This window comes from Balaenoptera borealis (assembly GCF_965194805.1).
Source record: "Balaenoptera borealis genome assembly, chromosome: 12".
Taxonomy (NCBI): Eukaryota; Metazoa; Chordata; class Mammalia; order Artiodactyla; family Balaenopteridae; genus Balaenoptera; species Balaenoptera borealis.
This window is the reverse complement of record NC_138869.1, coordinates 89,988,099-90,003,465: the sequence shown is the minus strand read 5'-3', so window position 1 is coordinate 90,003,465 and position 15,367 is coordinate 89,988,099. Positions and strand designations below refer to the sequence as shown.

Below are 15,367 nucleotides of genomic sequence, written 5' to 3'. Positions count from 1 at the left end.
AATAAGGGGAAGGGCTGCTTTTTTTTTTTGGTAGTTTTTCATTTTTTTCAGAAGGTACTTACTTCAGGAGAAATCAATACATATTGGGCCTGAAAGAAAGTGATGAGAAAGGGAGACTATTAATGTTATTACTGTTCATGGGGGTTTTTTTAAACCAATTTTAATTACACCCCTACACTCATATTTCTTCATTTTAGAGAAGCCCTTTGTCACCAGAAATTCCACTTACAGGAGTTCCACTCTACAGGTATCTGGTAGATATATTGTATAAGACAATAGGAAGGCATAGAAAACTTAAAGTTGTATACAAAATCATGTACAATATGGTCACCACCGTTAAGATACACACGCACAGTGTAGTGGTTAAGAGTGCACTTGAGAATCAGCTCTTGGTTCAAGTCTCTGTTCTGCTATTTCCTAGCAGTGTGACCTGTAACAACTTCCTTCTCCAGTCTTCAGTTTCTTTATAATGGGTATTAAGTACCAAATTAGTAGCTTTGATGTGGATTCGATTTTTTTATGTATACCATAGTGCTAGGCACAGAGTGAATGCACAATAAATGGTAGCAATTAAGTTCATAGCAAAAAAAAACTAGAAGGATACACCAAAAGGTTAATAGACGTTATCTCTGTAGAGTAAAATTCTAGGTAGATTTTAATTTTCTTCTTTGTACTGTGTATTTTTTAATATTTTTACAATAAACTTTCATTTTTTGCCATTTAAAAAGTAATTTTTAAGTTTAAAAATAACAGCCAAGTGTTTTAGACCCAGGAAACTTAAGGAAACCCACCTGAGAAAAGGAATAAAATAAAGCAATGAAAGATGAAATAAAAAGATGGGGAGTCTTCATGAAACTCCAATGGCCATGGCCTGTTTTCTTCTGCCCTGGGCTCCTAACCAAGCACTGGCCGGCTATGACCAAGAACCAACATGACACCACATCCAACTGCAGCTGTGGGGGGTGAACACTGCAGAACTGCTGGCAAGCAGGCAGCCTGGGCCTACAAACACAAGCAAGGGATTGTGTCCTGACCCCAGGGAAGGGGCAGGTTACCTGAGTTCAGGCAGAAACTCTTAATAAATTAGAGTTCTATAGTGGACATAATTTAGTAAGGCATCAGCAAGTAGCCATCCTTTCCCAGGATGGTATGGAATTGTGTACAAGAACAGTTACCTTTTCTTCTGGACATGGAGCTACCCATGATTTGCATTTGCCTGTCATGTCACCCAAGGTGATCTGTTTGCCATTATACACATAGACACGGCCATCTTCTCCCCCCATCAGTCCAGAGGTTACATCTGTGATCCTCAGTGGGGCTGCCATGATGATTTCATCTGTAAACAATGAAAACCAGCAGCAGGAAGTATCTACTCCTTGCTCTCATTGTGCCACTGCTGGATCCTGACCCAACCTTCCACAAATAATATTAGTACATCTTTTACTAGGTCTGTCCTGATTTCATTCCAACGTAGTCAGAGGCTTTTGTTTTCTGTTATAATTAATAATAGTTGATGTGGGTGGCTCTCGTGTCACCATGTTCAAAAAGTACTACTCTTGTACATCCGGCTCTGGTCTTGATTCATTATGAGGGTAGAGCCTAGGTGATCCAATTAGGGGGACTCATCAATTAAGCAAAGGACTTTCTTATTGGCCCGAGACACCGTTCCTTCCTACCTAAGCCATCGTTATCCAGGTCACTCAAGTGCAGAACGCCACCAAATCGGGAGAAGCGGCGGTCTCCATTGAAGGTGCTAAGCAGAGAAGGCTGCGAGTCAGGTGGCAGTTCATACATCCGAGTGCTTCCACCTTGGTGCAAGGTCGTGGTCAGGAATGCCATCTTAGCCAAGACATCTGAAATAAACGACAGTAAGGTAACTGCTGCCATCACAAGGACGAAGATAGGACATAGAAATTATAGGTTACTTTGTGTCATTGACTTTCAGGATTACTGTGAGATAGTCAAAACTATTAAATTTGTGAATGCCAAGGTTTCTTTTTATATATGATCATTATAAAAGGTGTGGGAAACACCCCAAAAAAGTATAAAGAAGAAAACGTATATAAAGCATATATTTCTTTCTGGACGATGATATATACTTACATATACATACACACATTTTAATGGGGGTTTTTGCAGATTATAAAATTCTTTTTTACGCTCAGGCCATTTTAAACTTTTTGCTTTTATAATTAGTACTATGATAAATATCCTTCCCTATAGTTCTGAGTATTTTCTGAGAACAGATTCTTAGAAGGGGCCCATATAGCATTGGATTTGGGGAATGGCTCTTGCCATTTTGCCAAACCTCTTTCTAGAAAAGGTATATCGATTGACATTTCACAAGCAGTGTATGAGTTCCCATCTCACTTCAACCTTGCCATCATTGAGTATTCTTTTTCATACTGAAAGCACTTCATAGTTTTTAATCAGCACCCTAAAATCCTCACTGAATATTCAAACTTGTGTATAGTGGCCAGTCTGACCCAGAGATCCTGCCGAGGCAGGGGACAGGGTGAGAGGGACAAGCCTAACTGTCCTACTCAAACTTTCCCTGAAAGTAGATCAGATTTTTCACATTTAACTTAATCTGTCCATAGAGCTGCGATTCCCCAACTATACACTGAAACGCTTCGGCGAACTCACGGGGATACTGCAGGTGTCTTGAATTTTTGCTGGTAACTGACGTCTGTCTGACGCCACATGAGCTACCTGCTGGGGGTGGGTCACAGTTTCAACATTAGATCCCTATGTTCCTTTCAATGATGTCACATCTTTGCAAAACTGGGATTTTATCATAATGGGTTGTTACGGTAAAATGCAGGTACCACTAGAAAATCAGTGTGGATCAAAATGAGGATAGCGGTGTCTAATCTGATTCCAGGGTTTGAGAAGTGGTACAGTACCCCAAAGGAGCTAAGCTGTTAGGACATAAACACAGCGTCCGCAACCTATTGAGTCACACGGGGCCCCACACTGAGAAAGGCCCTGTGCTTGGCTTTATGCTCTCCTGTTACCTGAAATTCTGGATAATTTTTCGTAACAAATTTTAATTTTGTCTGGGCCCCTCAAATTAGGTGGGTGAAATACAATCAAAATACAAGTAAAAATAGGAAAATCTGAGCAAGATTGGTGGATTATATCTGTTGATAACCCAGTTGTGACACTGGTTATGGTGTGCAGATTATCATCATTGGGGAAAACTGGATAAAATGTAACATGACCTCTATTATTTCTTACAACTGCATGTGAATTTATAATTATCTCCAAAAGCATCATTTATATATCATATATATCATGATATATATAATTAACCTTTTTATTCTGTATTTTATACAATATTTGATAATGGAGAAAATTATTAAGGCAGTAAAGGGACTAAAACTGAGAAAATTTGGGAAGCTCTAATTCACATCACTCTGGGAGCAAGAGTGGTGAGACAGAATTAGTAATGTGTGTGGCAAGAGTTTAGAAATCACTACCTAGACTCTGTAAAGGAGAAAAACAAAAAACAATTCCAAAGCTAACTCAGCAACTTTCTGTTGTAATGCTGTGTCCTTACTCATGCAAGGAAAGATTTAACCATTCCTTTGCCCAATCCACTTCTACGTATTATTCAAATATATTGTATGAAACGAAAATCTTTCTGAAAAATAATTTCACAATATGTAGTAAGAGCCTTAAGATTAGACCCTCTAGCAGTAGGATGATGGTAGTAAATGTTGGCATGTGCATATGGAAATAATGTGATACAGGTATCAAAAGTAATGTTTTAGAAGAATATTTAACATGAGAACATGCTTAAGATATAAAATATTAGGTGTGAAAAAACATGTATGCGTTTAAGCTTTAAAATATCTGGATAAGTGGTGATGTTTTTTTTCTATATACTTCTTTATATTTTCACAATTTTCTACAATAAGCATAATTTACTTTTATACTCTTGGAGGGAGTAGATTTTTTTGTTCTTTTAACTCACCCATAAATTAAACAAAATAATGTTTTATTAACATATACCCTCAGAGTGGACCTATTCCTGGTGAACTGGTTTATAAAATTTGCTCCGTCTCCAAGCTCAATGGGATAGGAGCTTTAAAAACACACCAGGTTGGAGCTTCCCTGGTGGTGCAGTGGTTGAGAATCTGCCTGCCAATGCAGGGGACACGGGTTCGAGCCCTGGTCTGGGAAGATCCCACATGCCGCGGAGCAACTAGGCCCGTGAGCCACAACTACTGAGCCTGCGCGTCTGGAGCCTGTGCTCCCAACAAGAGAGGCCGTGATAGTGAGAGGCCCGCACACCGCGATGAAGAGTGGCCCCCGCTTGCCGCAACTAGAGAAAGCCCTCGCACAGAAACGAAGACCCAACACAGCTAAAAATAAAATTAATTAATTAATTAATTAAAGGGCTTTCCTTTTAAAAAAAAAAAAACGCATCAAGTTACTTTCACATGTGATTTTCAGCAAATCTTTGAAGCAGATATTATAAGCTGTGTTTTGCATTCAGGGAGTTTAAGTAACTTCCCCAAGGTGACCCAGCTTGCTATTAATGAGAAAAGGAAATATTCAAACGCAGGTCTGTCTGCCCCCATATCTCCTAACTTTCCCCCAAATATGACTTGGTCAAGGAGCCACATGACTAAAAAGAAGCAAATTTCATGGCGGGCGACCTACCTTGAGTTGGGGCCCCAACCAGCAGTACTTGTGTACGGGTCCCATTCATCATCACATGGCCGCTGGACAGGGAGGTACCCAGTTTCCCCATTGCCTGTGAAATAGCAGTAAGTCAATATAGTACAGCTAAGAAAACTTTCTCTGTGGTGTCCACTTTCCTGGGGAGGGAGGGGCTGTCATACCTTGTCTCCAGAAATGGTAAACCAGCTTTGACAATTTGGTGGGAAATAGCCAGATACCCGTCCAGGGCTCTGTTTCTCATCACGAGTGCGGAACAAATGGCCCAGACTGGAATGAAGCACACTGGTCTTAGCTGATGGGGCACAGGATTCAATGCTGGCCAGGTACTGAGGTCCAAGGAAGGACAACCCACATCTTCCCCACCCATGCCCCCCTCCCTGTATGCTCCTGGTCCCTGTGATCCTAGGCATGAGCGTGGGGTGCTTTCAGAATGAATCCCAATATCAAGGCTCTCCAGATGTGAGGTTGACCATTCTACTTCCCGACTGACAAAATAGAGGGATGCCTACTGTTATGGGCTGAATTGTGTTCCCCCAAAATTTATATGTTGAAATCCTAACTGCCAGTACCTCAGAATGTGACAGCATTTGGAGATAAGGTTTTTAAAGAAGTAATCATGCTAAAATGAGGTCATTAGGGTGGGGCCCTGACCAATATGACTAGTGTCCTTGTAAGAAGAGGGAAAGACACCAGGGATGGGTGCACAGAAAAGAGGCTGTGTGGACACAGGGAGAAGGTGGTTGTCTGTGAGCGAAGGAGAGGCGCCCTAGAAGAAACCAACCCTGCTGACACATTGATCTCAGATCTCTAACCTCCAAAACTATGAGACCATCAATTCGTGCTGCTTAAACCACACAGGCTATGGTACTTTGTATGGCAGCCCTGGCAAACTAACACACCCATCTCTCTTTTAAACGTCTAAAAAGGAACATTTGCAACCTTGCCCCAGAGCCTTAGCGTTTCCTTGAAGGGTAAGAATTCCTTAGCTGCTTCCTCTGAACCCCACACTCAGTGGGCTCCCACGGCTGCAGGCACCTGCCCTCATGCTCACTGGTCCCTGGGCCCCAACATCAGTGCTCACCTACTGGCGTTCTTCCAGGTCGGGCTCCCAGCCAACAGCAAAGTCCTGTTGTTGACACTGACAGCATGAAGGGAGTATCCTAACCAGGCGAAGTCCTCCTCGCCTCTCACCATCCAGTTGGCCGCCTCCACATTCAGCTCTTCTACACAAGACAACCAGTGCCTTTTACTTTACGTGGAAAGACTACCAGAATGGAAAGAGTGAGCCCCTTTTGTAGGACAATGAGAAAAGGGTTCACTGGGCTGAGTTTTTGCCACAACTCTTATGTGCCCCCACGCTGTCCCCAGGGCCCCAACGTCAGAAATGGAAGTCACGCTTCATATAAGCAATGCATTTCTAGAGCTCACTTCTGTGGAGTGGAGGATGCTATTTAAAAAGAGGGCCTGTTAGGAGTTTCCTGGCGGTCCAGTGGCTAGGACTCCGTGCTCTCACTGCCAAGGGCCCGAGTTCAATCTCTGGTCGGGCAACTAAGATCCCACAAGCCGCACAGCAAAAAGGGCCTGTTGGACAGTTAGAGCATCACTGGGATGCTTGAGTGTTTCTACTCTTCCATTCCACTGAGACACTATAAGAATAACTATCGCCCCCTCCTTTGGATCTGGATCTACACGCTGGATCCCTCTTTGTTTATTCAGTGAATCTATCCATATCATTTGCCAGAACATCTGCAAGAATAAGAGTGTTAGAAAATTTAGGTGAAATGCTATGCAATGAGGAAAATAGGACAAAAACCCATATGCAAGAGAAGGCACCACAGACTAGAGCAGCGGAGGTCTCCGCCCATTCCACCCCCAGCCCCAGCAAGCACTACCTTTGTCGCTGTGGCTGGAGCCAGAATAAAACGCAGCCACAATTCCCTTCTGTCTCCCTCCACCTGGAGCAAAAGGGGAGCCAATCACCAGGTCAGGTTCACTGTCTCCATTCACATCTGCGGCCAAGAGTGTCCAGCCCAAGTTACAGTAGGTGTCCTGAAGAGGAAACAGGAAAACACGTCTTACTCAGCCCTTGAGGCAAGTAGGATATGGCGAGTTCTAGTTTTCTGTACCTCTCAAAGGTGCTCAACATACCGGGCAAGAGATGGTGATGTTGGGGGAAGAAGATAGTCTTCCTTGTTTGGAACCGAAGTAGATGTACACTGCACCCTAGACAAGGGCAAACCACAGGGCGATCGTTAAGACTTGGTGGTGACCCGAGAACCTTAAATAATAACAAGACAAAGGTGACTGATGATGAAATAAATCACCGTCAGAGCCCTGTAGGTTCAGGAGCTTAGTTACTGCCAGAAGTCAGTGTCCAGTCCTGTGTGCTGGCCACTTCCATCAGACTATTAGAGCCCCAAAGCAGAAACTGTCATTTTTATCTTTGCCTCCCCAGCGTCTTGCTCCGGATCTGCCATCCATAATTGTTCAGTGTATTTGCAGAATGACCTGCTCAACTCCCCACCCCTTCAAGGCTGAGCTCAGTTTCTGGCTTTTCAACGAAGCCCTCCCCCAGCCCAGCCCATTATTTCTCTGAACACTAACATGTCGTGTCAGTACTGCTTACTTGCCTTGGGATGCAGGCTGTGCTGTTATTGTGTTACGAACTAGTTCTCACTTCTCATCTTATAGCTTGCCTGTCTCCATCCCTACTCCTTCTACATGCATTTATTTTCCATAGTGAGCCAAGGACTGAGTACACAGTGATGGATAAGACCAACCTCTCTCCGCCCCAAAAGCTGGCCAATTGGCAACTGTGACACCACAGCGTGGGGAGCTACAAAGGTGCAGCGAGCACAGGACAACAAAGTGTCTCCTGAGCCAGAGATTAGATCACACTTCCTGCAAGAAGTGACATTTCACCCCTACAGAAAAAAGGGGAGAAAGGGCTTTCCAGGTGGAGGGAGCTGGATGAGCACCACTCCTAACGTGAGGGCACCTGATGCGTCTGGATGACAAATTGTTCACAGGACTAGAAACAGGGTGAGGAGGGAGAGGAAGAGGTGAGCCTGCAGTGGGAGAGGGAGACGAAGGCCCTTTGACTCCACTGTCACTCGCGGTGCCCGGCTACGGTGTGGAGGACTTGTGGGAGGAAAGCCCTGTGGGCCAGGACCCAGGATCTCTGCTCTCGGTAAGAAAAGAGGGAACCCGTTGGGTTCCTTGCATGAGAGGAAAGATCCAGGAAGTCACCTCCCTGCTGTGACGACAGGAAGCTATGGATTACCTGGAATTTCTGCCTTCCCTATCATTCAGCATCCCGGGGGAGGGGGGAGGAAGAGTACAGTACCTGGTGGAGTGCCACCCATGAAGCCCAACTAAGGCCAGGGAGGCAGGAACAGGAGCTGCCAGGTAACCGGAGTCCCATCAAGCACCTGAATGCGGGGCTGGGATCATCTCCCCACAAAAGCTCTGCCCGGCACCCCTGCTGCCTGCTTTCCTCCAGAGCCTCCGCTCAGTGTCTCCTCCCCTGCCGCCCCATCCGCCACCATCACCCCCCGCAGCCTCCTTACTGTGTACATGAGCTTCTCGGAGCCCACTGAGGGGGCTCCCACGGCCAGGTCAGGCACGCCGTCCTTGTTAAAGTCCAGCACGGCCACGGCAGAGCCGAACCGACCTGAGGGCTGAAGAGGCAACAGTTACTTCCCCTGGCTGAGCCACAACCTCCAGAAGAGCACACCTGACTCCCTGGGGGACCCCGCCCAGCACGCCAGGACTGAGGAACAGAACTGCAGCCGCCTGTAACACAGCCATGACCCGCCAGGTGGGTAGCTCTGCCCTAAGGATGTGTTTGGCTCATCTGTCTGCCCCGAGGGGAAGATGAGGTGCCGGAGAGAAGAAGGTCGGTTCTTAAAAGTTCTAGGTTTTCAGAAAATGGCCTGGTGTGTATCATGCCCCACGCTAAGGACCAGACTCCTCTTGGAAAGTATCCAAGATAATAATCACATAACAGTAGCTAACATCTGTCGAATACTCAGGATGTTCTAGAGCCATGCTGTCCAGTGCGGTAGCCACTAGCTAAATGTGGCTATTACTTTTAAATTTAAATTACCTAACATTAAACCAAAACAGTTTTTCAGTTGCACTGGCCACATTTAAATGCTCAAAAGCCAAAGCACTTAGTAGCTCCCACACTGAACAGCACAGCTTTAAAGGATCTCCATTATCACAGAAAGTTCTATTGATGACAGTGCTGTAGACACTAAGCATTTCACATGGATTAACGTACATACTTTTATTACTCCTACTTTTGTGGTTTACAGCTGGAAAATTCACTCCATTCAGGGACAATTTTCTTCCAAGGTGGATTTTCTAGATCTTTCATCTCCTGCTGTCTAGAATGAGCCTAGACCTAAAAATAACTCATGAGGTTCTCCTATTATGAAGAGTCTTGCACAAGTGATGCTTGCCACATAACACACATGCCCCAGAACCCACATCTGTTATTTGTTGACTGATCTCTCTATACCTGTGTGCAATAGCATTTGAGAACACAGCCCCTTTCTACAAGGCAGGAACTTGATAAACGAGAGAGGACTGCCCCGGAACACAAGCACATTGGGGCAGGATGGGGACAAATGAATAGAGGTCCCTGCCAACTGAAGATGGGTTCGTTTCATCACCACCAGCTTTACTATCAAGCCCTCCTGCAGGGTAACCATCATTCCAAGAAAAGCACAGCATTCTAAAGTAGGCAAATGCTTATCTATCCTAATCTTCCACTTTATAGACAAGGACCAGAAAGGTTAACTGCAGACCAGGGATGAGTACAGGATTCCCATCCCTAGCACATGCCTTAATCTGGCCATCTTCCAAATTATCAAAGGTCACTGGGACAAGAGAGCATGGAGCTACCTCCTTCCTCACCCCAAGTGTCTTTGAGAGAATTTCTCATCCACAGGAAGCAGCTGCCTTTCTTATTCCTTGTCTACAGGAGACCAAAGGATTACACTTTACACCACAGTCTGACAGGGGAATGGCTTGGTGAAGAAAGAAGTAACAAGAATGAGTTGATTTATTTCGGAACTTTCTCATGTGGTGTCAGAAGGTTCCAGAAAATGCTGTCCCTCTGGGACTGTGTTACCTCCTACACTGGCCATCAACTTAACACCTTTCGGACTCAGAGGCTCCTCCATCAGAGCTTAAACTAGATTATATGGACTTCCCTGGTGGCGCAGTGGTTAAGAATCCGCCTGCCAATGCAGGGGACATGGGTTTGAGCCCTGGTCCGGGAAGATCCCACATGCCACAGAGCAACTAAGCCCGTGCACCACAACTACTGAGCCCATGTGCCACAACTACTGAAGCCCACATGCCTAGAGCCTGTGCTCCGCAACGAGAGAAACCACCGCAATGAGAAGCCCATGCACCGCAACGAAGAGTAGCCCCCGCTCGCCGCAACTAGAGAAAGCCCGCTCGCAGCAACAAAGACCCAACACAGCCAAGAATAAATTTATTTTTTTAAAACCTAGATTATAAACCATTGGACTTTTCATTATTTAAAGTATGTTCAGGTGCGCCATCTTATTTTTTTCACAGCATTAACTCCACAGCGAACGTTTTAACGGTATGTCTGGGACAAGAAACCATCTGACCCCAAATTCCCCTGGTGCTTGATATTTGGAGCTTGCAGTGCCACCAAAGCCCCAATACTCATCTGTGGCTGGTAGCAGGGCGCTGTCGGCCCCTCCTTGTTTATTGCTCATGTAAGGACTATTACCAAAGACGTCAGGGAGGAAAACCCTCCCGGTCTCTAGTGCTCCCACGAGGAATTCATGCTGCCTCCGTGTGGAACATCTGTACAGTCACTGCGGGACTCCTCTGGTGGTGAATAACCACTCAACGGAATGAAACCTGAACAGTCTGGAGTTCAGTTAATAGCAGTTTACCAGTGTTGGGCTTCCCTGGTGGCAGAGTGGTTAAGAATCCGCCTGCCAGTGCAGAGGACACGGGTTCAAGCCCTGGTCCGGGAAGATCCCACATGTCGTGGAGCAACTAAGCCCGTGTGCCATGACTACTGAGCCCGCATACCACAACTACTGAAGCCCACGCGACTAGAGCCTGTGCTCTGCAACAAGAGAAGCCACCGCAATGAGAAGCCTGCACACTGCAACAAAGAGTAGCCCCTGCTCGCCGCAACTAGAGAAAGCCCGTGCGCAGCAATGAAGACCCAATGCAGCCAAAAATAAATAAATAATTTTTTTTAAAAAATAGCAATTTATCAGTGTTGGTCTCTTAACTTTGACAAGTATGCCATAATTACGTAAGAAGTTAACACACAGGGGAAACTGGGTCAAGGGTACATGGGAACTCTCTGTACTGTCTCTACAACTTTTCTGTGAATCTAAAATTCTTACAAGATAAAATATTTATATTAAAAGAAACACACCAAACGAGGTTTTATATTATCAAGATATCACATTCTGATTGGCTACTCAAAGCCACTAAATAGTATGGCTGTTCCTGGAAGGTATTGGACTAAACACTCAAAGTTAATGATAGAATGAGATTAATGACGTGAACATGCTTTTAAACATGAAAAGTACTATACAAGTGCTGGCCACCAGCTGTTTGTTACTATCATTATTCTTGCTATTAGTCATTCATCCTGGAAGAGTTTGCCAGGAAATGCGGGCAGTGGCTTATTGACACTAAAAGGGAAAATATGAGATGGGGGCCTCACCTGGAAACCCTCCAGGATCCCATGGGCCTCCTTGTCTAGGTCCAGGTCGACGAGGGGCAAGCCCAGGTTGTTGCCATAGATGAGGTACACGCGCCCCACATGGATGTGGCCGGGGCGGCTGTAGCCCGGGGCGCCCATCACCAGGTCACCGTGCCCATCCTGGTTGAGGTCAGCCGAGGTCATCGCCCTGTAAGGAAGAAGAGGGAACCCACTGCAGTGTCTACTGAGAGCTATGAGTAAAACTGTCTCCTGCTCCTTTCCTTTCTGGATTCTAGAATTTAACTTCCTTCTCATGGATTTTTCCATCCTGTATGACTGTTGTGAATATTCACCTCTGAGGTTATATTGTTTGTGTGATTCAGCCTTGTTCTCCGGCAGAAAAAATAACAACAAAATTGGACAAATCAAGGCCTCCGGGCATTTCTGGACCATATAACCTGAACACATAAAAAGCATCCTCACAAAAGCACCTTGTCCTACATGCAAAACCCAGAGCAGCCAAAGCACAATCCCAGGCTCCACCTGAGAACAGAGAGGAAATTCGCCATCAGCCAATGGCACAGGTTACTTTACAATCGGCTCAACTCATTTCAATTTGTTACCTGATCAAAGACAAGTTTGTGGTAAGTAGACCATTTTATTTCTACCATAGCTACATAGCGTGGCTTATATCGGAAAAAGTTCAATGCCTAACAGGTTTAGAGGATGTTTCTAAATGAGAGTCCATGACCTACCAGTTACAGAGCTGGACAAACTGAGTCAATGGTTCAAATGTCTCTGGCGGGGCTGGAATGACCAAAAGTCATTTATTTATTCTGGTTCTGATGACCACATAAGAATAAATAGCGGAACAGAGGAAAAAGAGAAGAGCAGTTTCTAACGGGTGTGACGCCTGGTGAACTGGGTCAGATGCACACCGTGGAGACACTGCTGGTCTCTGCACTCCCGAGGCTGGACTCTGGCCAGTAATGGCCCCCAGGAAGGACCTCTGTGCTGCCCCCCACCCCACTCCCCCCACCATGTGGCAGAGAGCCCAGCAGGAGGCCCTCATTTGGATTTTCAGGAAGGCAGCCAAGAAGAGCTATTCATTATTCACAAATGAATGGCCAGTAAAGACAGCATTCGCCCCCCATTCCTTGTGCTGGAGCTGAATGCATTAGCGGCCTGAAGAGGAAGGGCTGTCGGTTTATTGTTCCAAGGGAAATGCAATGTTATTTGGATTTAAAAAGTGTGGTTTAAAAAAAGAGGTTTTACAAAAACCCCCCAAAAATAGTCACTTTTATATCCTTGGGCTCAGTTTGGTTGTGAAACTGAGTCCCCCTAAAACCAAGTTCCCTTACCGAGTTTATGATTAATCTTTCTATCCAAAACTTTATTCCCTTTCTTGTCCCCTCCGACCTCAATCCTGTGCTAACTGAACACTATCTCAACCAGAGTCAGATGACTAAAACTGCTGTTGTCGATAACATCGTTAATGTACTAAAATGGCTGTTGTAGATATCATTAACGTACAAACTCAGGTTGTTTCTCCAGGCCAAGACGAGCTATCAGATCCCCGAGCCATGGACCACCTGGCCAGAGAATCATAAACCGAAACATCCTGACCCCTGACAGTATGATTAAGAAATGTCACAGAAATGTCACAAGACGATGACTGATCCCAGCTTCATTGGTCTCCCCCTTTAAACACCCTTAACTCGAAGACTGAATTGGAGTGGACCTGAGGCTTATCTCCAACTCCCTTGCTTGGGGCCCTGCAATACATGCTGTACTTTCCTTCACCGCAGCTTGGTATCAGTAGATTGGCTTTGCTGTGCCTTGGGCGAGGGGACCCGAGTTCAGTTTGGTAACAGTTGATCTTTAAAATCAGAGGAATCCCTAACATTCTCTTTATAAAATTGTTGTGGTGTGCTAGGCTTTTGCCTTATGAAGTTATAAATAGTCCAGTCACCATAATAGCTACCTGCTTTTATCCTTCTAATGTCATTAGGTGCCAAGATATCTGTAATAATCTATCTCCAAAAACGTTGAAGCTTTACAAATATTCTATAAAGTAATAGTTTATTGTTGTGGTTATTTAATAAAGTAAAACTTGTTTGTATTTAAACATATTTTTGACCAATTTTAAGGAGATAATTTTATCTTTACCAGAACTTAACCACAAAATTACTGTTTTTGTTGATGATGAATTGATTGGAAAATAAAGTGCTAACAGGCACCATTTTAAACATTTGTGAATGACTGCTTGAAATTAATACTGATGAAAACGTTCAGGAATTAGATAAACTCATACGTACCAACCAAGCCTTGTGTAGGGAAATGACAAGTAGTAAGATGCTGAGGGGCTAGAAACATGCTTCTGTGGCTGAGAGCTGCCAGTAAACATTTCCTGTATGCTCCTCTCCAAAGACTGGTACATGAAAGATAAGGAATCCTGAAATAAAATGATTACAGACAGAAAAAGACACGGCATAATCAACAAAGCTACCGTTTCCTGCCAAAAGCATTAGACTTTAGGAAACAAGTTATTACAAGTGCTGAAAAATAACTTATCGATTCCTATTCAACAAGTAAGACGACTTAAGACCGGCAATTAGGAGAGTGAAATCCACCCCCAGTGTGTGCTCACAGATGGGAGTTATAGCCCTAGAGGTCAGGGCCATCACGGAAAGAGTCAGCTGGGATTAACCTAAACCAACTCAGGATGGTCTATTAATTTGCAGAATGTAACTGAACAAAATAATTATTACGAACTGAAGTTTTTTTTAAAGATAAGTCCATTCAAATCTAGAACTGTAATTATATTTGTGTGTGTGTGTGTGTGTATATATATATATATATATATATATATATATATATATATCCTTCTTTCCCTCCCCCAAAACAAATGAACTGAAATACCACCAGGAATGCTAGAAACCCTCCCAACCACACTCAAATTGAGAGGCTGCTGGATTTGCTCTGAGTCCCAAGAAACCGGGCAGACACGAGGGGTCACATGCGGAGTGCTGGAAGCTGTATGCGAGAGAAATGAGGGGACGGCAAGCCCCTCAGCTTGGGATGCTGAATTGTTCTTAGCGTGGTTACTGCAGAGACACAAATACAGACTGCAGTCGCCCTGAACAACCTGGCCAGGCACTAGATCCATGCAAGTTCAGGGAACACAACCCGAAATCCACCCAGGGGTAACATAAGACCAAACAAGAATTCCCGGGCCTGCCCCAGAGCAGAATCAGCTCAGAGCCACGGGACAGCCCTGGACAGCTCAGGCTCCAGAGAAGTGCAGGTTATAAGGGCGCTGCAGGAAGGGACCGTGCCTTCCGTTTCTCCAGTCTAACACCTCTGGCCTGCCATCCGCAGATTGCTCATCTGATGCCCAGCTCTGGCATCCTCATTCATCCAGGAAGAAGCATGTCAGGTACCACCCAGGCCTTGGGAATATAAAGTCCTTCTCTTACACAGTTTTCCCTTTGCAAAGGAGACTGATCCACATAATTGCAAGACCAAATGAGAGTTGCTTTGACAGAGCTTCCCAGGTGTAGGTGTGGGTACATAATTTGTAGAACTCAGCAAAGTTCTTTGTTCCCAAGTTATTAAGAGTTTTAAGGCAATGACAGCAGAGCATTAAACCAAGTGAGGCGGCCTTCTGTGTGACCATGCAGGCTGCAGACCTGTGAAGCAGGCCCTGCCCGGGCCCTCGCCCAGCTCACAATGTTGTCTAAACCCTTCTCCCTCCCCAACTCTCGCAAGTACCCTGTATCCCTTGTCTTGTGTTCCAGGCAAACAAAACTACGCAGATTTCCAAACATCGTGAAACTTTCCCAACCCACTACCAGAAATACATGCTCACTGATGAAAAACCATCTAGTATTCAAGGCCTAACTCAAATGCCACCTCCTCCATGAAGCCTTCTCTGATAGTAGGGATATAATTTTT

At 45.0% G+C, this 15,367-nt stretch overlaps 1 protein-coding gene across 8 annotated transcripts in view; it reads right to left on the bottom strand.

The window, feature by feature from the left end:
• GPLD1 (glycosylphosphatidylinositol specific phospholipase D1) overlaps window positions 1–15,367 on the bottom strand; it is a 68,631-nt gene that overhangs the window by 3,575 nt on the left and 49,689 nt on the right. For 7 of the 8 annotated variants that reach the window (XM_082346341.1, XM_082346340.1, XM_082346346.1 and 4 more), the window contains 11 exons: window positions 13,729–13,865; window positions 11,432–11,618; window positions 8,262–8,372; window positions 6,841–6,915; window positions 6,585–6,741; window positions 5,774–5,915; window positions 4,854–4,959; window positions 4,672–4,765; window positions 1,677–1,853; window positions 1,176–1,336; window positions 63–89 (listed from right to left, as the gene is read on the bottom strand). In XM_082346341.1, coding sequence (XP_082202467.1) covers window positions 63–89; window positions 1,176–1,336; window positions 1,677–1,853; window positions 4,672–4,765; window positions 4,854–4,959; window positions 5,774–5,915; window positions 6,585–6,741; window positions 6,841–6,915; window positions 8,262–8,372; window positions 11,432–11,618; window positions 13,729–13,865 — 1,374 coding nt within the window. The remainder of the gene's footprint in view (window positions 1–62; window positions 90–1,175; window positions 1,337–1,676; window positions 1,854–4,671; window positions 4,766–4,853; window positions 4,960–5,773; window positions 5,916–6,584; window positions 6,742–6,840; window positions 6,916–8,261; window positions 8,373–11,431; window positions 11,619–13,728; window positions 13,866–15,367) is intronic. The other variant, XM_082346345.1, reaches the window with a different exon arrangement.